Source organism: Heptranchias perlo, chromosome 43 (genome assembly GCF_035084215.1).
Source record: "Heptranchias perlo isolate sHepPer1 chromosome 43, sHepPer1.hap1, whole genome shotgun sequence".
Classification (NCBI taxonomy): domain Eukaryota; kingdom Metazoa; phylum Chordata; class Chondrichthyes; order Hexanchiformes; family Hexanchidae; genus Heptranchias; species Heptranchias perlo.
In genome coordinates this window covers 10,131,523-10,158,400 of record NC_090367.1, presented here as the reverse complement: position 1 = coordinate 10,158,400, position 26,878 = coordinate 10,131,523, and the positions used below count along the sequence as shown (strand labels likewise).

Below are 26,878 nucleotides of genomic sequence, written 5' to 3'. Positions count from 1 at the left end.
TATTCCATCACACTCCTGACTTGTGCCTTGTAGATGGTGGAAAGGCTTTGGGGAGTCACTCGCCGCAGAATACCCAGCCTGAAATAGGAGCAGGAGTCGGCCATACGACCCCTCGAGCCTGCTCCGCCATTCAATTAGATCATGGCTGATCTTCTACCTCAACTCCACTTCCCCGCTTTATCCCCATATCCCTTGAATCCCTTGGTGTCCAAATATCCATCGATCTCAATCTTGAATATGCTCAATCCACAGCCCCCTGAGGTAGAGAATTCCAAAAATTCACAACCCTCCGAGTGAAGAAACTTTTCCTCATCTTGGTCCCAAATGTCCGACCCCTTATCCTGAGACTATGCCCCCTAGTTCTAGACTCTCCAGCCAGGGGAGACATCCTCTCAGCATCTACCCTGTCAAGCGCTCTAAGAATTGTATATGTTCAAATGAGATCACCTCTCATTCTTCTAAACTCCAGAGAGTACAGGCCCATTCTACTCAATCTCTCCTCACAGGACAACCCTCTCATCCCAGGAATTAATCTAGTGAACCTTCATTGCACCGCCTCTAAGGCAAGTAGATCCTTCCTTAGATAAGGAGACCAAAACTGTTCGCAGTACTCCAGGTGTGGTCTTACCAAAGCCCTGTACAATTGCAGTAAGACTTCCTTACTCTTCTACTCCAACCCCCTTGCAATAAAGACCAACATGCCATTTGCCTTCCTAATTGCTTGCTGTACCTGCATGCCAGCTTTCTGTGGTTCATGTACACGGAGGTTTGCTTTGGCCCATAAGATCTTGGTTGTGATGATGCAAAGAAAATCCACATTTTAATACTGATTACCTTTTCGTTTAATTATACTTTCCTGAACTTTTTATAAAAATTAAGTCACTGCAAAGGAATGAGTATAATTAGTCGGCTTTAGATAAAAGGATCTGCCAAACAGATATTATCTCCCAATTGATTGTGCAGTGCAAGCTTTTCAACTAATTCAAAGAAAGAGTTACACAGTGATATTATTTTTTCCCCAGTTAAGCCATCCCAAATTAAATTCTGTGTTTAGCAGGAGAAATTTTTGTAAAAACTTGCTGGGCGGGAGGTTACAGTACCTATTACGAAGGGTTTTGATAGAGCAGATAGGGAGAAACTGACAGGAGGGTCGGTGACCAGAGGAAACCGATTAAAGGTAATTGGCAAAAGAACCAGAGTGGGGGGGAGATGAGAATTTTTTTTAACGCAGAGAGTCGTGATGATCTGGAATGCGTTGCCTGAGAGGGCGGCGGAAGCAGATTCAATAGTAACGTTCAAAAGGGAATCAGATTAAGAAAACGTTTTCAGGGCTGTGGGGAAAGAGCGGGGGCAGTAGAACTAATTGGATAGCTCTTTCAAAGAGTGGCGTATTATATCCGTGCTTTAATGGCATTTTTAAAAAACCTACCTTGTTGATGGTGGCCTGCAGTGGTCCCTTTAAGGACCCTCTGTTAGGCCGCACGTAAACCTTACATTTTACATTGATTTTTTTTTAAAAATCGAGGGGTTTACTTGATGGGCAGCTGCGTACCAGTGGCGTCCATGAGCTGTCTAAATACTTCAGGGTTAACGTTTAGCTTGACTGTACCTTTTTAAATTCCTTGACGTATTGCTTGAATGTCGGTGATAGACTGATTTTGCTCCGAATTTACCTGGGAGTTTCTTGGGATTCGATGTGTTTCCACTCAGTGCTTACCTCCTTTTTTTTTTAAAAGGCTAAAAATAAAACCTGAAGTAAAAAAAAAACAAATCTCAGCTTTTAAAATTGCCAATAAAAACTGATCTTAAAGGTCACAGGAACATAGGAACAGGAGTAGGCCATTCAGCCCCTCGTGCCTGCTCCGCCATTTGATAAGATCATGGCTGATCTGTGATCGAACTCCATATACCTGCCTTTGGCCCATATCCCTTAATACCTTTGGTTGCCAAAAAGCTATCTATCTCACATTTAAATTTAGCAATTGAGCTCGTATCAATTGCCGTTTGCGGAAGAGAGTTCCAAACTTCCGCCACCCTTTGTGTGTAGAAATGTTTTCTAATCTCGCTCCTGAAAGGTCTGCCTCTAATAAAGAATGGTTGAGTACTTGTTTTAGCAAAATGATCCTTTTTTTAAAGGAGAGCCGTTTGTGCATTGACGAAATTCAACAGTTTCAGCCGCACCAAACTGTGGTATTTGGATATTATTATTCCCACAGCGTTATTAATTTGATAGTTGGTCATAATAGGGCAATCCCACCGAAACAGAGAAAATAACTTTATAAGTCACTGGTTAGGCCTCAGCTGGAGTATTGTGTCCAATTCTGGGCACCGCACTTTAGGAAGGATGTCAAGGCCTTAGAGATGGGGAGTTGTCCGATTAAGAGCGGAAAAGAGGATCTCAGCCAGGAAGTCAGCCCGGAGTTTGGGAGGGCTGGAAGAGGGTGAGGTGTTTGATGGAAGAGGCTGAGTGGGACTTGGGCAACGACGGGTACACCACAGCCCAGCCAGCCAGAGAGGGAGGCGGAGAGAAGAGAGGAGGAGGAGAATCAAGCAGGGACGAGGATCAAGGGAAACAGGCCACTGGGGAATGGAAGCGTAGCGAGTTGGCCGGGTGGGGAGACGAGGAGCACCGCAGGGTTATATTAATGTAAACGGCGGATATATCGATACAAAAAGCTATCGTGTCGTTAATATTGACAGCAATTCACCAAATATTTAACATTTAATTCTGGGCCCCACACTTTGGGAAGGATGTCGAGGCCTTAGAGAAGGTGCAGAGGAGATTTACTAGGCCAGGGATGAGGGACTTCAGTTATGCGGAGGGACTGGAGAAGCTGGGATCGTTCTCCTCAGAGCAGAGAAGGTTAAGAGGAGATTTAATCGAGGTGTTCAAAATCATGAGGGGTTTTGATAGAGTAAATAAGGAGAAACTGTTTCCAGTGGCAGGAGGGTCGGTGACCAGAGGACACAGATTTAAAATAATTGGCAAAAAAGACAGGCAGAGATGAGGAGAAATTCTTTTACGCAGCGAGTTGTTACGATCTGGAATGCGCTGCCTGAAAGGGCGGTGGAAGCAGATTCAATAATAACTTTCAAAAGGGAATTGGAGAAATACTTGAAAAGGAAAAAAATTGCAGGGCCATGGGGAAAGAGCAGGGGGAGTGGGACTAATTGGAGAGCTCTTTCAAAGAGCCTGCACAGGCACGATGGGCCGAATGGCCTCCTTCTGTGCTGTATCATTCTGTGACAGAAAAAAAGTCTTGATTCTGATCTGGGTGCATTACACTATCAAGGCTGCACAAGCTTCTTGTGTGACGGCTGTTCAATTGGCTGAGATTTGTCAAATGGTCTGACAGTGATCCATTTGATCCTATTGTAGTGGCTGAAATTGGGTTCGTTCCAGTATGAATGAAAGAGCCTGCATAGAAACTAACGTCAGAAAGAACATTTTCTCATTTAAATTCAAGATCCTCATGTTAATCTTTTTCAAAACTATCCTGCGCTAGGGATCGCCAACCTGGAGTCTCCAGGAATTAAAGATTCATCTCCAGGACACTTGCTGTGAGCAAACCTAGGACAAAAATTACAGGGGCAATAAAAAATTGTGTTTTTGAAAAATTTTCTTTTAACACTTTTGTTCAGTGGTTATAAAAATATTGTAAGGAGTCTTACAACACCAGGTTATAGTCCAACAGCTTTATTTGAAATCACAAGCTTTCGGAGCTTTCCTCCTTCGTCGGGTGAGTGCAGGGTTCCATAAAGGCACAGCATATATAGTCAGAGAACAATACCTGGTGATTACAGATAATCTTTCCAACTGCCTGTTATCACACCTCGGCAGAGAGATAATCAAAGCAATCAAAGGAGTGGATGGTGTTCAGACAGAGAGACATTACATCCCAGACCTCTGCATACACAAGCGGTCAGATCACAAAGACAGAGAGAGACACCCGAAAGGCAGAGAGAGAGAGAGAGAGAGAATGACCACTTGTATTAAAAACAGATAACTTTTTTTCGCTGGTGGGGTTACATGTAGCGTGACATGAACCCAAGATCCCGGTTGAGGCCGTCCTCATGGGTGCGGAACTTGGCTATCAATTTCTGCTCGACGATTTTGCGTTGTCGTGTGTCTCGAAGGCCGCCTTGGAGAACGCTTACCCGAAGATCGGAGGCTGAATGTCCTTGACTGCTGAAGTGTTCCCCGACTGGGAGGGAACCCTCCTGTCTGGCGATTGTTGCACGGTGTCCGTTCATCCGTTGTCGCAGTGTCTGCATGGTCTCGCCAATGTACCATGCTCCGGGGCATCCTTTCCTGCAACGTATGAGGTAGACAACGTTGGCCGAGTCACAGGAGTATGAACCATGTACCTGGTGGGTGGTGTCCTCTCGTGTGATGGTGGTATCCGTGTCGATGATCTGGCATGTCTTGCAGAGGTTGCCGTGGCAGGGTTGTGTGGTGTCGTGGACGCAAAATCGTCGAGCAGAAATTGATAGCCAAGTTCCTCACTTTAAGTTCCTCACTCTCCACTCTCATTAACCCCTTGGTTCCTCACTGTTTCTGGTATGCTTTTTGTGTCTTCTACTGTGAAGACAGATATAAATTATTTATTTAATGTATCTGCCATTTCCTGATTCCCCATTATAATTTCTCCTGTCTCGGCCTCTCAGGGACCAACCTTTACTTTTGCTACTCTCTTCCTTTTTACATACTTGTAGAAGCTCTTACAATCTGTTTTTATATTTCATGCTAGTTTACTTTCATATTCGATTTTCTCCCTTTTAATCAAAGTCCTTTACTAGTTTCTAAAACTCTCCCAATCCTCAGGCTCACTACTCTCCTTGGCAACATTATAGGCCTCTTCTTTTAATCGAATACTCTCCTTAACTTCTTCAGTTAGCCACGGGTAGATCAATTTTCCCACAGAGTTTTTATTTCTCAATGGAATATTTGTTGAGAATATTGAAATGTTTCTTTAAATGTTTGCCATTGCCTTGACATGTTGGGCAACCAATAGCAGGATTGTGTGGGGGGGGGGGCATCGCGAGGATGGTCATGTCAGGCGACCAATGGTAGGAGTGTGGGGGAGGGGGGCATCGCGAGGATGGTCATGTCAAGGGAGCAATGGTAGGAGTGTGGGGGAGGGGGAATCACGAGGATGGACCTGTCAGGGGAGCAATGGTAGGAGTGTGGGGGGGGCATCGCGAGGATGGTCATGTCAGGGGAGCAATGGTAGGAGTGTGGGGGGGGCATCGCGAGGATGGTCATGTCAGGGGAGCAATGGTAGGAGTGTGGGGGAGGGGCATCGTGAGGATGGACATGTCAGGGGACCAATGGTAGGAGTGTGGGGGAGGGGGGCATCGCGAGGATGGTCATGTCAGGGGAGCAATGGTAGGAGTGTGGGGGAGGGGGCATCGCGAGGATGGTCATGTCAGGGGAGCAATGGTAGGAGTGGGGGGAGGGGGAATCGCGAGGATGGACCTGTCAGGGGAGCAATGGTAGGAGTGTGGGGGGGGGGCATCGTGAGGATGGTCATGTCAGGGGAGCAATGGTAGGAGTGTGGGGGAGGGGCATCGTGAGGATGGTCATGTCAGGGGAGCAATGGTAGGAGTGTGGGGGAGGGGCATCGCGAGGATGGTCATGTCAGGGGAGCAATGGTAGGAGTGTGGGGGAGGGGCATCGCGAGGATGGTCATGTCAGGGGAGCAATGGTAGGAGTGTGGGGGGGGGGCATCGTGAGGATGGTCATGTCAAGGGAGCAATGGTAGGAGTGTGGGGGGGGGGCATCGCGAGGATGGTCATGTCAGGGGAGCAATGGTAGGAGTGTGGGGGGGGGGAATCACGAGGATGGTCATGTCAGGGGAGCAATGGTAGGAGTGTGGGGGAGGGGCATCGCGAGGATGGTCATGTCAGGGGAGCAATGGTAGGAGTGTGGGGGGGGGATCGCGAGGATGGTCATGTCAGGGGAGCAATGGTAGGAGTGTGGGGGAGGGGCATCGTGAGGATGGTCATGTCAGGGGAGCAATGGTAGGAGTGTGGGGGGGGGGCATCGCAAGGATGGTCATGTCAGGGGAGCAATGGTAGGAGTGTGGGGGAGGGGCATCGTGAGGATGGACATGTCAGGGGAGCAATGGTAGGAGTGTGGGGGGGGGAATCACGAGGATGGTCATGTCAGGGGAGCAATGGTAGGAGTGTGGGGGGGGGGAATCACGAGGATGGTCATGTCAGGGGAGCAATGGTAGGAGTGTGGGGGGGGGGAATCACGAGGATGGTCATGTCAGGGGAGCAATGGTAGGAGTGTGGGAGTGGGGGCATCGCGAGGATGGTCATGTCAGGGGAGCAATGGTAGGAGTGTGGGGGGGGGGGATCGCGAGGATGGTCATGTCAGGGGAGCAATGGTAGGAGTGTGGGGGGGGGATCGCGAGGATGGTCATGTCAAGGGAGCAATGGTAGGAGTGTGGGGGAGGGGGAATCGCGAGGATGGTCATGTCAGGCGACCAATGGCGGGAGTGTGGGGGGGGGCATCGTGAGGATGGACATGTCAGGCGACCAATGGCGGGAGTGTGGGGGAGGGGGGCATCGTGAGGATGGTCATGTCAGGCGACCAATGGCGGGAGTGTGGGGGGGTTGCCATCGCGTGGATGGACCTCTCAGGCCACCAATGGCGGGAGTGTGATGGGGGAGGGGGAGACAGAGCAAGGATGGTCATGTCAGGTGACCAATGGCGGGAGTGTTGGTGGGGAGACAGAGCGAGGATGGTCATGTCAGGTGACCAATGGCGGGAGTGTTGGTGGGGAGACAGAGCGAGGATGGTCATATCAGGCGACCAATGGCAGGAGTGTGGTGGGAGGGGGGCATCGCGAGGATGGTCATGTCAGGTGACCAATGGCGGGAGTGTTGGTGGGGAGACAGAGCGAGGATGGTCATATCAGGCGACCAATGGCAGGAGTGTGGTGGGAGGGGGGCATCGCGAGGATGGTCATATCAGGTGACCAATGGCAGGAGTGTGTTGGGAGGTGGGGGGGGCATCGCGAGGATGGTCATATCAGGCGACCAATGGCAGGAGTGTGTTGGGAGGTGGGGGGGGGCATCGCGAGGATGGTCATGTCAGGCGACCAATGGCAGGAGTGTGGTGGGAGGGGGGCATCGCGAGGATGGTCATATCAGGCGACCAATGGCAGGAGTGCGGGGGCGGGGCGGTTGCAGGCAGGAGATCATGTGATGAAACCTCCGGGAATATGTCGAGCCAGAGTTGGCGATCTACCTGCCGCGTGCTTTCACACATGCTCTTGCAATGGCGGGCCAACTGATTCTCTGTTGTTTTCTTTCCCGTCCTTTTCTCCAGTGTTGACCTTGTACATGCCCAAATACACGTCACAGAGGGAAGGAGTTTACCAGACCTAGGCCTGAAGCAAGAAACCATCCGCATCAACGGCTGTGCGATACAGTGCAGAGTGACAACCGAAGATCCAGCCCGTGGATTCCAACCAGACACTGGCCGTATAGAGGTAACAGAAATTTACCAATCCTCTTCAATATGATGGAAGTTCAGCAGCTTCAAAGGAAACACTGGGGGTAATTTTAACCTAACTCGCCGGCGAGAATCCCACACGATCGGGTGGAAGGCTGGCTTGACATCCCATTGACTTCAGTTGGAGAGCAAAATGGGGCAGGGTGTTGCTCCCAATCCCGTCACGGGTGGGGTTTTTTTTTTATTCGTTCATTGGATGTGGGCGTCGCTGGCGAGGCCGGCATTTATTGCCCATCCCTAATCGCCCCTTGAGAAAGGTGGTGGTGAGCCGCCTTCTTGAACCATTGCAGTCCGTGTGGTGAAGGTTCTCCCACAGTGCTGTTAGGAAGGGAGTTCCAGGATTTTGACCCAGCGACGATGAAGGAACGGCCGATATATTTCCAAGTTAGGTTAAAATTGTCCCCCATCCAGTGTTTTTTGGCCTGGGTTGGAGGAAAGGAATTGACTTAGTGCTTGGAGCCAGATCGGATGCCAATCTTATGTCACCCTCCGAAAGATTTAGCATCTGGTTTCTGCTGGAGGCCCCTCTAGTTTTGGACCCGATGTGGGAGTGGGATTCTCCAGTGTAAAGAATAAGAAGGACACTAGTGTTTGTCAAGGCGGTAATACACCCCGGCCATCCACGTAACCTTCCTGAGAGAGACAGCATGATGTTTGGTCGCATTAAGCATTTACGGTTTGAGATAGATTGAACTGATTGACCTCAAATCCTTAATGCTAGCGGAATGGGAAGGGGTTTTCATCCTCTCCGTCTGGATGCAGACCCTGGTTATTCTTTACATGAGGTGGGGAACTCCCCTGCCCCACTGGGTATGAGACTACAGGAGCCACCTGAAGACAAAGGCTGGGTATTCTGCGGCGAGTGACTCACCTCCTGACTCCCCAAAGCCTTTCCACCATCTACAAGGCACAAGTCAGGAGTGTGATGGAATACTCTCCACTTGCCTGGATGAGTGCAGCTCCAACAACACTCAAGAAGCTCGACACCATCCAGGACAAAGCAGCCCGCTTGATTGGCACCCCATCCACCACCCGAAACATTCACTCCCTTCACCACCGGCGCACAGTGGCTGCAGTGTGTACCATCCACAGGATGCACTGCAGCAACTCGCCAAGGCTTCTTCAACAGCACCTCCCAAACCCGCGACCTCTACCACCTAGAAGGACGAGGGCAGCAGGCACATGGGAACAACACCACCTGCACGTTCCCCTCCAAGTCACACACCATCCCGACTTGGAAATATATCGGCCGTTCCTTCCTCGTCGTTGGGTCAAAATCCTGGAACTCCCTTCCTAACAGCACTGTGGGAGAACCTTCACCACACGGACTGCAGATGTTAAAGAAGGCGGCTCACCACCACCTTCTCAAGGGGCAATTAGGGATGGGCAATAAATGCCGGCCTCGCCAGCGACGCCCACATCCCATGAACGAATAAAAAAAAAAAATTGGTGTGCCAGAAAGTGGCTCGGTATCTGTAAATGACGGAGTGGGTGCAGTCAGACTGAGTTCTCCAGAGCCTCCTCTATATCCACCTTCTTGACAAATAGAATTTGGTCCCCGCAGCTGATCCTTGGTGTGGTGTGGTGGTGCAGCTGCCGCAGGGCTGACGTGGAGGTGCAGCGTTGTGGTGTTCAATGTAGCACAGCGGGTGCCTTAATTCCTCGTGAGATATCGATCTCGGCCAGGCGACCAGACGTCTCTGATCCTGCTGACGCTGCACCCGGTTGCCTGCTGAATTGGGATTCGAAAGAGGGAGGTGCCTCTTTCGAAATGAGATGCAAATAGAAACCAAACTTACGGGATGCAGGAAAACATGGATGTTTGATTTGCGGAATCCATGCTTTGGATTTTGCAGAAAAGCAAAATGAATGGGCAGTAACTAACCTTGATGGATAGTGGCTACCTCTCGGTGAATTGATAAACTGTGAGAGTGAAGCCAGAGATAGGATTATGATCTGACGTGCACTTTATCCGGTGCTTATAATAATTAGTGGGTAGCGAATCTTTGTCAATCTGTGATTCCTTCACCACGATTTGCTTCATGCAAGTAACGAGCAATGCGCGACCGTCCTAGATACTGTTATTTTCCGCAGTGAGTCGCAGAGTGTTCTGCATTATGTACAGCGTGCAAGCCAAGGATTGAGTGTAATACAGTCGAGGCGTATGGACATTTAACTAGAATTCCAGCAAATTTTGTGTTTGAATCAGAATTTCTTCCCACTTCAGTGCCCGTTCAACAAGAACAATTTGCATTTATATAGCGCCTCTAATGTGGAAAAATGCACCAAGGCGCTTCACAGAGGAGGAAGTAAAATAGACACCAATCCAAAGAAAAAATTAGGAGGTGTGACCAAAAGCTTGGCCAAAGGATGTTAATACTTGGAAGTACTGCTTTCAGAAAACTCACCTCTTTGACGATGCTTTTAGCCTTCGCCATAAATTCCTGCAGTTCCTGCTCAGTGAACATCTCTCCCTCTCTCACTCACCTGACGAAGGAGATAATCTCCGAAAGCTTGTGATTTTCAAATAAAACTGTTGGACTATCACCTGGTGTTGTAAGATTCCTTACATCTTGTAAAGAAGTCCGTGCTGTTCCTTTACGAGCGGAGAGGGGTTTCCTGAGCATCACTGGTACTACAGTGCGTTTGAAGGGACATAGGGGTGCAACACTGTACCCCATCTCTCTGACCAGTCCCTGTGAGTGCGGCTCCCCCCGCAGGGAGCGTGGATCGTACGTTGATAATTGGCGCTTGACTGCAGCGGTTCAAGAAGGCGGCTCACCACCACCACCTTCTCAAGGGGCAATAAATGCCGGCCTCGCCAGCGACGCCCACATCCCATGAACCAATAATAAAAAAACTGTGACCCTCCTGCTGTTCCGTAGAAAGTCGATAAATTTAATTTTCAAAAAAAAAACACAAGAAACATTTTTAGACAGAAGAATGAGTGTTAATATTCTCCCGAGGTTTCACTGTCTGGTCAGCCCAACCTGCTGCCCATACCTGCTTTGATTTTAGCCGAGAATGCACGAGCAAGGGAAATTTTTTTGAATCACTGAAAACAAAGGAGAGGGAATGTTTTGCTTCAAACAAGGCAACAGCAGAGTTAATCTTTTATTCATATTGTTTTCTTCTGATGCATTTCAGGGGAAGCTGGATAAACACATGAGGGAGAAAGGAATAGAAGGATATGCTGAGAGGGTGAGATGAAGTAGGGAGGGAGGAGGCTCGTGTGGAGCATAAACACCAGCATGGAGCAGTTGGGCCGAATGGCCTGTACATTCTACGCAATTCTACACATGAGCCGAACTGGTCTCTTTTGCCAGGGACTTGTGGCTCCGTATCACAACCTCAAATCTCCTTCCTTTTAAGCCGCTTCACCAAATTCACTGCGAGGAGAGCAGCAAAGCTGCAGCCGCGAGACCGTTTCGGGCCCGAAGAAATTTTAATCCCATGCACGCTGCGAGCCGCAAACGTTCCTCAGCTCCGACGAGCGACCGGTGCGTCATATCCGAGGCGTGAGGTGCCGCAGAGTCCTCAATCAACGCCTTCGGTTTTTGCTGTCGGGTTTCTGTTGCTTCCCTTTGCTCCGAACAAACCAGCCCGGCGTTCCTTATGTTATCCGCTCGTGCGATGTTCAATTCAACGTTCCGTGTGCAGGAGGGGGACGGGGTTTAAGAAAAAAGAGGAGCAAACCTTCACCGTGTTATAATTCCAGAGGGATGGCCCGCAGGCTGGAAGTGGGTACGTTGATCTCTGGCCTTAAGTGGGGGGTCTCCAGTGGCCTCGTTTAAGGGCCGGAGTGTCTGCCTGCCCCAAAATAAACCAGAGACACGGAGGGGGGGCGAGGACCCCCCGCCCCGTGATGGGAGACCCCCCTTCTTTGACCTCAAAGGCTCAAATTTAATGGAGAAGTTCAAAATTATGAAGGGTTTTGACGGAGAGACTGTTTCCATAGGCAGGAGGGTCGGTAACCAGAGGACGCAGATTTAAGGTGATCGGCAGAAGAACCAGAGGGGGAAGATGAGGAGAATTTTTTTTACGCAGCGAGTTGTGAAGATCTGGAACGCGCTGCCTGAAAGGGCGGTGGAAGCAGATTCAATAATAACTTTCAATTGGAGAAATACTTGCATTTGCAGGGTTTTGCGGAAAGAGGGGGGGGGAGTGGGACTAATTGGAGAGCTCTTTCAAAGAGCCGGCACAGGCAAGATGGGCCGAATGGCCTCCTCCCGCACTGTGTGATTCTATGAAATTTGGAGGCCGTTATGCTGGGTGAAGTGAGACGGACCAGGGCACAAACGGGGGAGTCACACCAGAACGGGAAAGTCACGCGGACCTGTGGCACGAGTGCCCGCCGGTCCCACGCGGTTTAGGCGCCCAATTCTGGCATCTGCTAAAGGGAGAGACAGCGCTCGCACGCACGGCAGGGAGGAGCGAGATGCGGGGTTTACGGTAATGATGCCTCACTCTGTAGGCTTCCAATCACAAACAAAATAGCAGGGGAAGGGAAGGCAGCCCTTGCCATTCTGGGAATTAGCCGCCCACCTAACCCTGTTGACCGGAGGTCACCGGTTACGGTTATTGGCTTGGTACAAAGAGGAGAAGAGTCAATTCTCTCTTAACTCTCAATTCGCTTTATTCACGCCATTAGATCATATACATATAGCTTATACGTCTGGTTAGATATAGACATGCAGTTTGCACCAGGTTATACAGTTTTATACCCAAACTAGGATCTAAACGCTATACGTCTGGTTAGATATGGACATGCAGTTTGCACCAGGTTATACAGTTTTATACCCAAACAAGGATCTAAATGCACACCCACTAGGTTTCTCTGACACTCCCTGAGTGATCACAGAATATAAAGGCTAATACCCAAAAAGGAGAGCTGACGCTGGCCAGGCGTTCCGTTCTCTCTCTCTCTCTTGACATCGTCTCTCCGTCCCTGATGTAGGTTCTTCCACTTCCGCGATGGTTGGTCTCCGGAGTCTTCGCTCTGGCTCCACGCCCCAGATTCCTCATTCTTATTCCGAATCTTATCTCTTCAAGCTGTGCTGTCTCTCTCCCATTGGTTTAGGCTTGCTCGCCTAGTCTGTGTCTTCTCCTCATTGGCTCTGTCCCAAGGACTTAGGTAGCATTACCTCATTACTCCTTTTCTAAATGAGGACTTGTGTCTTATCACACCTCCTTTGTCTTTCATGAAACTTAACTGATTCAAACCGGTTCCAGCCAGCTCAGGCCAGCGACTAAACTCAGGTTACTTCAGTTCAAAAGTTGCTTTTGCCTATGTGTGTCAGCATTTCAGAATAAACTCAGTAGTTTCTGCAGCCCCTGGCCAACACACCGATTGTGCAAGGAAGGGCAACTTAAAGAAGTTCGAAAAGAAAAGTAAGCGCTTAATAGTGGCTATTTTCATCTGTCTCCATTGCTGCAGGTACTTGGAGAGGAGACTAGAGAGCTGGTCCCAGTGGATCAACACTATGTCTGACAGACACCCAGGGCATGATTTTAGCATGGAGACGGGAAGGGAGCGGGCGGGAGCGGCAGATAATCGGACGTGAAACCTGGACGTTATGTTGGCGGGTCACGATCGCAGGTCGCGACCTTAGCGAGGGCAATAAATTTTGCTTCTGGGCCTCGCGCCCGGCAGCCGGCCTTGAGAGACAGAGTGTCTGGCTGTCAGACGGAAAAGGCCGGAGATCGGAGAAGAGGGAGGGTGGGATCGTGGGCCTTGGGCGGGGGGGGGGGGGGGTTTGGTGCCAGAGGTGGAGATCGTGGGGGTGGGTGGTGAAGAGTCGGAGGCCGGGCGGGGGGGGGGGGCCAGCGTCGGTGCAGGGGGGGGGGGCCGCGGCCGTTTGCGGAGGTCCGGTCAAGCTCGGTGAGCACTTCTGCTCCTCCGCATCCACAAGCAGTGCAATAAAGGCACTCACCTCAGGGATCCGGCCCTTACAATCGTAGATTGTTTACAGCACAGAACAAGGCCAATCGGCCCATCAATTGAATCTACCTCCACCACCCTTTCAGCCAACGCATTCCAGATTATAACCACTCGCTGCGTGAAAACGTCTTTCCTCATGTCGCCCTTTTGCCAATCACCTTAAATCTGTGCCCTCTGGTTCTCGACCCTTCCGCCAATGGGAACAGATTCTCTTTATTTACTTTATCTAAACCCGTCATGATTTTGAACACTTCTGTCAAACCTCCTCTCAACCTTTTCTGCTCTAAGGAGAACAACCCCAGCTTCTCCAGTCTACCCATGAATAGGGGCCTGGTGCCGGAGGTGGAGGTCATGGGGGTGGGTGGTGAAGAGTTGGAGGTCGGGGAGGCAATGGACAAACAGGGCCATAGTGCAAAAAAATGTTAAGATGTCTAAAAATGTTAAAATGACAAATCTAAAGGCACTGTGTCCGAATGCACGAAGCATTCGTAATAAGGTAGACGAATTAACAGCGCAAATAGATGTAAACGGATAAGATTAGCAATTACAGAGACATGGCTGCAGGTGACCAAGGCTGGGAGCTGAATATCCAAGGGTATTCGATATTTAGGAAGGTCAGACAAAAAGGAAAAGGAGGTGGGGTGGTGTTGTTAGTAAAGGATGAAATCAGAGCAATAGTAAGAAAGGATATTGGCTCAGAAAATCAAGATGTAGAATCAGTCTGGGTGGAGTCAAGAAGCACCAAGGGGCAGAAAACACTGGTGGGAGTTGTCTACAGGCCTCCAAACAGTAGTGGTAATGTAGGGGACGGCATCAAACAGGAAATTAGAGATGCATGTAACAAGAGTGCTACAGTAATCATGGGTCACTTTAATCTACATAAAGATTGGCCGAATCAAATTAGCAATAATCCTGTGGGGGATGAATTCCTGGAGTGTGTACAAGATGGTTTTTTAGACCAGTACGTTGAGGAGCCAACTAGGGAACAGGCTATCCCAGATTGGGTATTGTGTAATGAGAAGGGGTTAATTAATAATCTTGTTGTGCGGGATCCTTTAGGGAAGAGTGACCATAACATGATAAAATTCTTCATTAAGATGGTAAGTGAAGTAGTCCAATCCGAAACTAGGGCCCTAAATCTAAACAAAGGAAGCTACGAAGGTTTGAGGAGTGAGTTGGCTATGATAGATTGGAGAGCTTCATTAAAAGGCATGATGGTGGATAGGCAATGGCTAACATTTAAGGAACGAATGCATGAATTGCAACAGTTATACATTCCTTTCTGGGGCAAAAACACAAAAGGAAAAGCGGCCCAACCATGACTAACAAAAGAAATTAAGGATAGTATTAGATCCAAAGAGGAGTCATATAAAGTGGCCAGAAAAAGTAGCAAGCCCGAGGATTGGGAGCAGTTTAGAATTCAGCAAAAAAGGACCAAGAGATTGATTAAGAGGGGAAAATTGGAGTATTAGAGCAAACGTGCAAGGAACATAAAAGAGGACTGTAAAAGCTTCTACAAGTATGTAAAAAGTAAAAGATTAGTGAAGACAAATGTAGATCCCTGACAGTCAGAAACGGGAGAATTTATAATGGGGAGCAAGGAAATGGCAGAGCAATTAAACAAATACTTTCGTTCTGTCTTCACGGAAGAGGACACAAATAACTTCCCAGAAATGCTAGGGAACCAAGGGACTAGTGAGAAGGAGGAATTAAAGGAAATTAGTATTTGTAAAAAAATAGTGCTGGAGAAATTAATGGGACTGAAAGCTGATAAATCCCCAGGGCCTGATAATCTGCATCCCAGAGTACTAAAAGAGGTAGCCATGGAAATAGTGGATGCATTAGTTGTCATCTTCCAAAATTCTATAGATTGTGGAACAGTTCTTGCCGATTGGAGGGTGACAAATGTAACCCTACTATTTAAAAAAGGAGGGAGAGAGAAAACAGGGAACTACAGACTGGTTAGCCTAACATCAGTAGTAGGGAAAATGCTGGAGTCTATTATAAAGGATGTGATAACAGGACACTTAGAAAATATCAACGGGATGAGACAAAGTCAATATGGATTTATGAAAGGGAAATCATGTTTGACAAACCTACTGGAGTTTTTTGAGGATGTAACTGGTAGAATAGATAAGGGAGAACCAGTGGATGTAGTGTATTTGGATTTTCAGAAGGCCTTTGATAAAGTCCCACATAAGGGGTTAATGTGCAAAATTAAAGCACATGGGATTGGTGGTAATATACTGGCATAGATTGAAAATTGGTTAACAGACAGGAAACAGAGAGTAGGAATAAATGGGTCTTTTTCAGGGTGGCAGGCGGTGACTAGTGGGGTACCGCAGGGCCCCAGCTATTCACAATATATATCAATGATTTGGATGAGGGATTGTGAGTTGTGAGGAGGATGCAAAGAGGCTTCAAGGCCATTTAGACAAGTTGAGTGAGTGGGCGAATACATGGCAGATGCAGCATAACGTGGATAAATGTGAAGTTATCCACTTCGGAAGGAAAAACAGAAAGGCAGAGTATTATTTAAATAGTGATAGATTGGGAAATGCTGATGTACAAAGGGACCTGCGTGTCCTTGTACACCAGTCACTGAAAGCAAACATGCAGGTGCAGCAAGCAGTTAGGAAGGCAAATGGCATGTTGGCCTTCATTGCAAGAGGGTTTGAGTACAGGAGCAAGGATGTCTTACTGCAGTTATCCAGGGCCTTGGTGAGACCACACCTGGAATATTGTGTGCAGTTTTGGTCTCCTTACCTAAGAAAGGATATACTTGCCATAGAGGGAGTGCAGCGGTGGTTCACCAGACTGAATGCTGGGATGGCAGGACTGTCGTATGAGGAGAGATTGGGTCGACTCGGCCTGTATTCACTCGAGTTTAGAAGAATGAGAGGGAATCTCATTGAAGCATATAAAATTCTGACAGGGTTAGACAGACTAGATGCAGGGAGGATATTTCCCCTGGCTGGGGGGTCCAGAACGAGGGGTCACAGTCTCAGGATATGGGGTAGGACATTTAGGACTGAGATGAGGAGAAATTTCTTCACTCAGAGGGTGGTGAACCTGTGGAATTCTCTACCACAGAAGGCTGTGGAGGCCAAGTCACTGAATATATTTAAGAAGGAGCTGGATAGATTTCTAGACACAAAAGGCATCAAGGGGTATGGGGAAAGAGCGGGGAATATGGTATTGAGATAGAGGATCAGCCATGATCATATTGAATGGCGGAGCAGGCTCGAAGGGCTGAATGGCCTACTCCTGTTCCTGTTTTCTATGTTTCTATATTTCTATGTAACTAAAGTCCCTTATCCCTGGAACCATTCTAGTAAATCTTTTCTGCACCCTCTCCAAGGCCTTCACTTCCTACCTAAAGTGCGGTCCCCAGAATTGGACACAATACTCCAGTTGTGGCCGAACCAGTGTTTTATAAAGGTTCATCATAACTTCCTTGCTTTTGTACTTTATGCCTCTATTTATAAAGCCCAGGATCCCGTATGCTTTTTTAACCACTTTCTGAACATGTCCTGTCACCTTCAACGACTTGTGCACATATACCATCAGATCTCTCTGTTCCTGCAACCCCTTTAGAATTGTACCATTTAGTTTATTTTGCCTCTCCTCATGCTTCCTGCCAAAATGTATCATTTTGCACTTCTCTGCGTTAAATTTCATCTGCCATGTGTCCGCCCATGCCACCAGCCTGTCTATATCCTCTTGAAGTCTATCACTATCCTTCTCACTGCTCACTGCACTTCCAAGTTTTGTGTCATCTGCAGATTTTGAAACTGTGCCCTGTACACCCAAGTCCAAGTCATTAATATATATCAAAAAAAGCAGTGCTCCCAGCACCGACCCCTGGGGAACACCACTGTACACCTCCCTCCAGTCCAAAAAACAACCGTTCACCACTACTCTCTGTTCCCTGTCCCTTAGCCAATTCTGTATCCATGTCGCTAATGCCCCTTTTATTCCATTGGCTTCAACTTTGCTAACAAGCCTATTATGTGGCACTTTATCAAACGCTTTTTGGAAGTCCATATACACAACATCAACTGAATTGCCCTCATCGACCCTCTCTGTTACCTCATCAAAAAACTCTATCAAGTTAGTTAAACACGATTTGCCTTTAACAAATCCATGCTGGCTTTCCCTAATCAATCCACACTCATCCAAGTGACTGTTAATTCTGTCCCGGATTATCGTTTCTGAAAGTTTCCCCACCACTGAGGTTAAACTGACTGGTCTATAGTTGCTGGGTTTATCCTTACACCCTTTTTTAAACAAGGGTGTAACATTTGCAATTCTCCAGTCCTCTGGCACCATCCCCCATATCTACGGATGTTTGGAAGATTATGGCCAGCATCTCTGCAATTTCCACCCTTACTTCCTTCAGCAACCTAGGATGCATCCCACCTGGACCGGGTGACTTACCCACTTAAATACAGCCAGCCTTTCTAGTATCTCCTCTTTATCAATTTTTATCCCATTCAGTATCTCAACTACCTCCTCTTTTACTGTGACTTTGGCAGCATCTTCTTCCTTGGTAAAGACAGATACAAAGTACTCATTTAGTAGAGTCATAGTCATAGAGTCATAGAGTTATACAGCACGGATAGAGGCCCTTCGGCCCATCGTGTCCGCGCCGGCCATCAGCCCTGTCTACTCTAATCCCATATTCCAGCATTTGGTCCGTAGCCTTGTATGCTATGGCATTTCAAGTGCTCATCCAAATGCTTCTTGAATGTTGTGAGGGTTCCTGCCTCCACAACCCTTTCAGGCAGTGAGTTCCAGACTCCAACCACCCTCTGGGTGAAAAAGTTCTTTCTCAAATCCCCTCTAAACCTCCCGCCTTTTACCTTGAATCTATGTCCCCTTGTTATAGAACCCTCAACGAAGGGAAAAAGCTCCTTAGTATCCATCCTATCTGTGCCCCTCATAATTTTGTACACCTCAATCATGTCCCCCCTCAGCCTCCTCTGCTCCAAGGAAAACAAACCCAATCTTCCCAGTCTCTCTTCATAGCTGAAGCGCTCCAGCCCTGGTAACATCCTGGTGAATCTCCTCTGCACCCTCTCCAAAGCGATCACATCCTTCCTGTAGTGTGGCGACCAGAACTGCACATAGTACTCCAGCTGTGGCCTAACCAGTGTTTTATACAGCTCCATCATAACCTCCTTGCTCTTATATTCTATGCCTCGGCTAATAAAGGCAAGTATCCCATATGCCTTCTTTACCACCTTATCTACCTGTTCCGCCGCCTTCAGGGATCTGTGAACTTGCACACCAAGATCCCTCTGACCCTCTGTCTTGCCTAGGGTCCTCCCATTCATTGTGTATTCCCTTGCCTTGTTAGTCCCTCCAAAGTGCATCACCTCGCACTTTTCCGGGTTAAATTCCATTTGCCACTGTTCCGCCCATCTGACCAACCCATCTATATCGTCCTGCAGATTGAGGCTATCCTCCTCGCTATTTACCACCCTACCAATTTTTGTATCATCAGCGAACTTACTGATCATACCTTTTACATTCATATCCAAGTCATTAATGTAGACCACAAACAGCAAGGGACCCAGCACCGATCCCTGTGGTACCCCACTGGCCACAGGCTTCCAGTCACAAAAACAACCTTCGACCATCACCCTCTGCCTTCTGCCACTAAGCCAGTTTTGTATCCAAAGTGCCAAGGCACCCTGGATTCCATGGGCTCGTACCTTCTTGACCAGTCTCCTGTGGGGGACTTTATCGAAGGCCTTACTGAAATCCATGTATACCACATCCACTGCGTTACCCTCATCCACACGCCTAGTCACCCCCTCAAAAAATTCAATCAAATTAGTCAGACATGATCTTCCCTTGACAAAGCCATGTTGACTATCCCTGATTAATCCTTGCTTCTCCAAGTGGAGACTAATTTTGTCCTTCAGAATTTTTTCCAATAATTTTCCTACCACTGATGTTCGGCTCACTGGCCTGTAGTTCCCCGGTTTTTCCCTACTCCCCTTCTTGAATAATGGTATTACATTAGCGGTTCTCCAGTCCTCTGGCACATCCCCTGTAGCCAGAGAGGTTCTGAATATATGTGTCAGAGCCCCCGCAATCTCCTCCTTTGCCTCACACAGTAGCCTGGGGATTTATCCATTTTTAGGCCTGCTAAAACCGCCAATACCTCCTCCCGCTCGATGTTAATATGTTCGAGTATATCATAGTCCCCCTGCCGTATTTCTATGTCTACATCGTCCTTCTCCATAGTGAAAACAGATGCAAAAAATTCATTTAGAACCCCTCCTACATCTGCCGGCTCCACACACAGATTGCCATTTTTGTCCCTAATGGGCCCTATTTTTTCCCTAGTCATCCGCTTACCCTTAATATACTTATAAAACATCTTAGGATTTTCCTTTATTTTGCTCGCCAGTGTTATTTCATGGCCCCTCCTTGATCTCCTAGTACCTCGGACATGCCCTCTGCCTCCATGTGTAGATCTCCTTTATGGTCCCTAATCGGCCCCACCCCTTCTCTTACTACCCATTTACCATTTATATGCCTGTTGAACACTTTTGGATTCCCTTTTATGTTGGCCGCCAGTCTATTCTCAGACTCTCTCTTTGCCCCTCTTATTTCCTTTTTCACTTCTCCTCTGTACTTTCTATATTCTGCCTGGTTCTCACTTGTATTATCAGCCTCACATCTGTCATACTCCCCCCTTTTCTGCGTCATCTTACTCTCTATGTCTTTCGTCATCCAGACTTCCTGGTGTCTGAGCGCACGCATCCTGGGTCAAACCTGGAAGTGGGTGGGTTGGAACCGGGATGCGGTCCCACTCCAAAAATCTACGATTTTGACTGCCCATCTGCCCCTGGCCCACCCATTCATGGGGATTAAAATTACCCCCCTTCTGTCATACAAGCGCATAGTGCATTTTGCCCATAATTGCAGAATGGGACTTGGGGACCTTAGTGTGAATTGTGTCTCCACAGTATCATATAACCAAATGTGACATTTCAATGAATTGACATGACTGAGGGAATGTGATTTGGGAGTCGGAGCTTGTGCTGTTTTCATGCTTGTCGGTGTTTCGAGATGAAGCAAGTCTCCGTGATGATGATTGCTAGACGCGTATTTTTATTAGAAGAAGTACAAAGCAACCCATAATAACAGGCGGAGCAGGCACGAGGGGCTGAACCGCCTACTCCTGTTCCTATGTTCCTATGTTCCTTTTTATACTTGTCTTTAAGTAATTATCTGGAACCTTTTTGAATACTGTGAATGATTTAGTATTGACCACCATTTGTGGTAAAGTATTTTGTGTTCCAATAACTCTGCTGAAAACATTCTTTGATGTGTCTGGTGATCACGGCCTCTTGGCTTCCATTTACCTCATGGCGGAAATTGTCGATGTTTAATGTGCCTGTTCCGTTCCTTACTTTGGACGCCCACGTCAGATTTCTCCTCAGTCTTCTCCTTTAAGGGAATGCAGCCCTCGGTGCTCCGACTGATCCTCAACATTCACCCCCGTTCTCTTAATAAGATACTTTGGCGGAAGGGTCAAGGACCAGAGGGCGTAGATTTAAGGCGATTGGCAAAAGAACCAAAGGTGACATGAGGAAAAACTTTTTTACACAGTGAGTGGTTGGGATCTGGAATGCACTGCCCGAGGGGGCGGTGGAGGCAGATTCAATCGTGGCCTTCAAAAGGGAACTGGATAAGTACTTGAAAGGAAAAAATTAGCAGAGCTACGGGGAAAGGGCGGGGGAGTGGGACCAGCTGGATTGCTCTTGCATAGAGCTGGTGCGGACTGAATGGGCCGAATGGCCTCCTTCTGTGCTGTAACCTTTCTATGATTCTATATTTTACCAAATGCAACAAAATCATTATTAAATTGAGTGTTGCGGACCCCCTCCATTTTAACTGCGAACTACCATTTTATTGAATGTATGAACTGCTCTGTCCTTTCAGGGCGGGGGAGTCTATTTTATTTGTTCAAGAGGGAGAGCACTGAAATGGCACTGGAGAAGCAACTAACCTTTTAAAGTATTAATCTGAAGCATCGAGGGTCTCACTGCCAGCAAAAAACAACAACTTGCATTTATATAGCGCCTTTAACGTAGTAAAACGTCCCGTAAACCAGAGAACAATTAGACACCGAGTCACATAAGGAGATATTAGGACAGTGTGGAGTACTGTGTGCAGTTCTGGTCGCCACACTACAGGAAGGATGTGATCGCTTTGGAGAGGGTGCAGAGGAGATTCACCAGGATGTTACCAGGGCTGGAGCGCTTCAGCTATGAAGAGAGACTGGGAAGATTGGGTTTGTTTTCCTTGGAGCAGAGGAGGCTGAGGGGGGACATGATTGAGGTGTACAAAATTATGAGGGGCACAGATAGGATGGATACTAAGGAGCTTTTTCCCTTCGTTGAGGGTTCTATAACAAGGGGACATAGATTCAAGGTAAAAGGCGGGAGGTTTAGAGGGGATTTGAGAAAGAACTTTTTCACCCAGAGGGTGGTTGGAGTCTGGAACTCACTGCCTGAAAGGGTTGTGGAGGCAGGAACCCTCACAAGATTCAAGAAGCATTTGGATGAGCACTTGAAATGCCATAGCATACAAGGCTACGGACCAAATGCTGGAATATGGGATTAGAGTAGACAGGGCTGATGGCCGGCGCGGACACGATGGGCCGAAGGGCCTCTATCCGTGCTGTATAACTCTATGACTCTATGACTCTATGACAGGTGACCAAAAGCTTGGTCAAAGAGGTGGGTTTCAAGGAGCGCCTTAAAGGAGAGAGACAGGCGGAGAGCATAATGGAATTGGGCATAGCTCCTTAGAGTGACTATCAACAGCAATTGTGACTGATCAAACGGTTACAAGAATAATTCCGAGGGCTTCAGTACACTGTCTGCGACACTGACATTTGGATGGAAGTCCATTTACCTCTGTGCTTCTGAATTTATTGCGAACTTAGCCTTTAATCACGGGAAGAACACTGAGATGAGTGTTAACACTTAGGGCATTTGCTGAATAGATCTCTCTTTTATTTTCTTGCCATTGACTGTTTTAAGCCTCACAATTGCAGCATTTTTCTGCTAAATGGTATTGAGAGTGCTTATGCTAATTCACGGCAATTTATGCAAATAGAAGTGGGGCTGTGATTATACAGCGCCTGGATATCTCGAGGTTTCTGTGTCTGCGGCTGCCGAGTTGCACAATTGCCTCGTGTATCACCCTCCCCCAGACCTTAACTCAATGCTTGTTCGGCAGAACTGATGTACTGTCTGTCCTTAGAGCGTTTTGGCTTAAGCTGCTACTCATGGAGGTGGTTGCACTCGTGACGTGAACTCCACTTCTTTCTAAAAGACGCATAGATAAATGCTCGGTGCAGTACTGCCCCTCCGACAGTGCAGCGCTCCCTCAGTACTGCCCCTCCGACAGTGCAGCGCTCCCTCCGGACTGCCGCTCCGACAGTGCTACGCTCCCTCAGTACTGCCCCTCCGACAGTGCTGCATTCCCTCAGTACTGCCCCTCCGACAGTGCGGCACTCCCTCCGGACTGCCCCTCCGACAGTGCTACGCTCCCTCAGTACTGCCCCTCCGACAGTGCTGCATTCCCTCAGTACTGCCCCTCCGACAGTGCTGCATTCCCTCAGTACTGCCCCTCCGACAGTGCAACGCTCCCTCAGTACTGCCCCCCGACAGTGCAGCGCTCCCTCTGTACTGCCCCTCCGACAGTGCAACGCTCCCTCAGTACTGCCCCTCCGACAGTGCAGCGCTCCCTCCGTACTGCCCCTCCGACAGTGCAACGCTCCCTCCGTACTGCCCCTCCAACAGTGCTGCATTCCCTCAGTACTGCCTCTCCGACAATGCAGCGCTCCCTCAGTACTGCCCCCCGACAGTGCAGCGCTCCCTCAGTACTGCCCCTCCGACAGTGCAGCGCTCCCTCCGTACTGCCCCTCCGACAGTGCAACGCTCCCTCCGTACTGCCCCTCCAACAGTGCTGCATTCCCTCAGTACTGCCTCTCCGACAATGCAGCGCTCCCTCAGTACTGCCCCTCCGACGGTGCAGCGCTCCCTCAGTACTGCCCCTCCGACGGTGCAGCGCTCCCTCAGTACTGCCCCTCCGACGGTGCAGCGCTCCCTCAGTACTGCCCCTCCGACAGTGCAGCGCTCCCTCAGTACTGCCCCTCCGACGGTGCAGCGCTCCCTCAGTACTGCCCCTCCGACGGTGCAGCGCTCCCTCAGTCCTGCCCCTCCGACAGTGCAGCACTCCCTCAGTACTGCCCCTCCGACGGTGCAGCGCTCCCTCAGTACTGCCCCTCCGACGGTGCAGCGCTCCCTCAGTACTGCCCGTCCGACAGTGCAGCGCTCCCTCAGTACTGCCCCTCCGACAGTGCAGCGCTCCCTCAGTACTGCCCCTCCGACAGTGCAGCGCTCCCTCAGTACTGCCCCTCAGACAGTGCAGCGCTCCCTCAGTACTGACCCTCTGACAGTGCAGCGCTCCCTCAGTACTGACCCTCCGACAGTGCAGCGCTCCCTCAGTACTGCCCCTCCGACGGTGCAGCGCTCCCCCAGTGCTGACCCTCCGACGGTGCAGCGCTCCCTCAGTACTGCCCCTCCGACAGTGCAGCACTCCCTCAGTACTGCCCCTCCGACAGTGCAGCGCTCCCTCAGTACTGCCCCTCCGACGGTGCAGCGCTCCCTCAGTACTGCCCCTCCGCGGTGCAGCACTCCCTCAGTACTGCCCCTCCGACGGTGCAGCGCTCCCTCAGTACTGCCCCTCAGACAGTGCAGCGCTCCCTCTGTACTGACCCTCCGACGGTGCAGCGCTCCCTCAGTAGTGCCCGTCCGACGGTGCAGGGCTCCCTCAGTACTGCCCCTCAGACAGTGCAGCGCTCCCTCAGTACTGACCCTCTGACAGTGCAGCGCTCCCTCAGTACTGACCCTCTGACAGTGCAGCGCTCCCTCAGTACTGACCCTCCGACAGTGCAGCGCTCCCTCAGTACTGCCCCTCCGACGGTGCAGCGCTCCCTCAGTGCTGACCCTCCGACTGTGCAGCGCTCCCTCAGTACTGACCCTCCGACAGTGCAGCGCTCCCTCAGTACTGCTCTGAAGTGCCAGCCTAGATAATGGGATCAAGTCTCTGGAGTGGGGCCTGTACCCAAGCCCCTCTGATTCAGAGGTGAGAGATTGCTGCCACTCTGACACATTGCCTCTACAGTGACTGTTAACCATGAAAATGAAGATTGGCGTCTTACAAAAACCGGGCAAAGGTTCTTTCATCTAACAGGGAGGGAGCTTAACAATGTAAGGGTCTGCGAGAATCGGCCAGACTGTTGCTGTTTATCGACTGCCATCTGTTACTTTTGGATCCCATGAGCCATTAACGTAAAAACACTCATCTTAACCTCCAAGAGTTTGGTAACATCGACCGTTCAGTGTGGCAGTGAGATCAAGCAGCTCAGGAAGCAACATGAAATGAGCTTTCCACATTCAATACTTCAAAATAGTAAAGAAGGTAAAATGGAAAGATTGTGTCTTTAACATAGCAGAGTGTTAGAAGGTGTTTCACAGCTGGGGATCAGACTGAGCAACGTGGGAACATTAGGAACAGGAGGAGGCCATTCAGCCCCTCGAGTGTGTCATATAGGAACAGGAGGAGGCCATTCAGCCCCTCGATCCTGTTACATAGGAACAGGAGAAGGCCATTCAGCCCCTCGAGCCTGTTATATATGAACAGGAGGAGGCCATTCAGCCCCTCGAGCCTGTTATATATGAACAGGAGGAGGCCATTCAGCCCCTCGAACCTGTTACATAGGAACAGGAGGAGGCCACTCAGCCCCTCGAGCCTGTTATATATGAACAGGAGGAGGCCATTCAGCCCCTCGAGCCTGTTACATAGGAACAGGAGGAGGCCATTCAGCCCCTCGAGCCTGTTACATAGGAACAGGAGGAGGCCATTCAGCCCCTCGCGCCTGCTCCACCGTTCAATTAGACCAGGGCTGATCCGTATCTGAACTCCATTTACCCGCCTTTGCTCGGTATCCCTCGAAACCCTCACCCAACAAAAAAAATCTATCGATCTCAGTCTTGAAAGCTCCAATTGAGCCTCCAGTGCCCACAGTCTTTTGGGAGAGAGAGTTCCAGATTTCGAATGCCCTTTGTGTGAAGAAGAAATGCATTTGGAGGGAAGTTAGGGGAGGTAGTCGAAGAGATTGGTTTTGAGGTTTTTGCAGGGAGGGGGAAATGCAGCAAGAAGGAAGGGGGGTTAGGGAGAGGAGAGCATAGGGGTAAGGTAGCCGAATGGTTTACGAGCTGTCGTAAACATGGGCGAGAGGCTCACAGTGGAGAAACGTTTCCCAGACTGTGAGGGGGGTGCGAGAGGTTCTGTCGAAACTTAACATTACTTATTCTATGCAATGCGTTAACACCCAAAACAAAAGTCGAACAAGCGAGAATTGATTATTTTACTTGTATACAAGTGGAAGAGCACCTCAAGACAATGGTTGAGGATACATCTTCGCCGAGTTCAAGAAACAGCTCACGTTCATTCAGCTCAGTAACAACGCCCACCTGTCACAGAATATGGGCGTACACGTACATTCTTTATTGGCTCAGGTAGTTGGTCAATCAAGTAGTGAGCCTGCCCTCCCCCCGAACGTCCATAGCCCTTTCTTACTTTGGCACGTAGGCCTGAGCGTTCCCATCCTCCCCACATTTCTGTCCTGGTTATCCGTCGGGCTGAAGTCAGTCTCAAGGCCACATGGCCTTTCAAGAAACTGTATTCTCATTATATTTTTGCAGTCAGCATTTCTACATTCGTGAGTTCGGTGTATTACAGAGAGTTAATATGGTCAAGTATCCCTTTATGCATTTCCACAGTTCCAAAGCGAAGAGGTCGGAAAAATGAAACACCTTCAGAAAAAAAACGATGGCGAGGTGTGTCCCACAGTGAACCCTGTTGCCGTGCTCCCTGCACCCTGCTGGTGCAGCGGTTTGGACCACCGCCTTGGATTAGTGCCTCCCCCAGGCGCACAGCCCCGTCGGTCATTTGGCGGAGCGACGGTGTCGCCACTCCGTGGGACCCCCCCCCCCCCCACCCCTCCCCCCGCTCAGGCGGGCGGATTATCGCAATCTAAGGCAGGAGCCAGAAATGATGTGGGAAACGCTGCGGGGCAGCAAGGTTGGGAGAGCAGAGGCTGTGAGCAGGAACTCGGGCCTCGGGAGGTTTACAGAGGTTCGATGGAGCGAGGCCATTGAGGGGCTTTGAAGTCAGTGCATTGAAGGATAGGGAGCTCGTGGAGATCTGCGAGGGTGGGCTGAAAGGTGATCAGGTGTGCAGGATGGGATGGAGGTGGCAGAGTTCCAGAGTCGTCCATTTGGGGCCATTAAATTAGAGCTCGGCCG

General features: G+C 49.3%; 1 protein-coding gene across 3 annotated transcripts in view; it reads left to right on the top strand.

Moving 5' to 3' along the window:
- LOC137306496 (pyruvate carboxylase, mitochondrial-like) overlaps positions 1–26,878 on the top strand; it is a 1,155,436-nt gene that overhangs the window by 274,959 nt on the left and 853,599 nt on the right. For all 3 annotated transcript variants that reach the window (XM_067975757.1, XM_067975758.1, XM_067975759.1), the window contains one exon: positions 7,343–7,505. In XM_067975757.1, coding sequence (XP_067831858.1) covers positions 7,343–7,505 — 163 coding nt within the window. The remainder of the gene's footprint in view (positions 1–7,342; positions 7,506–26,878) is intronic.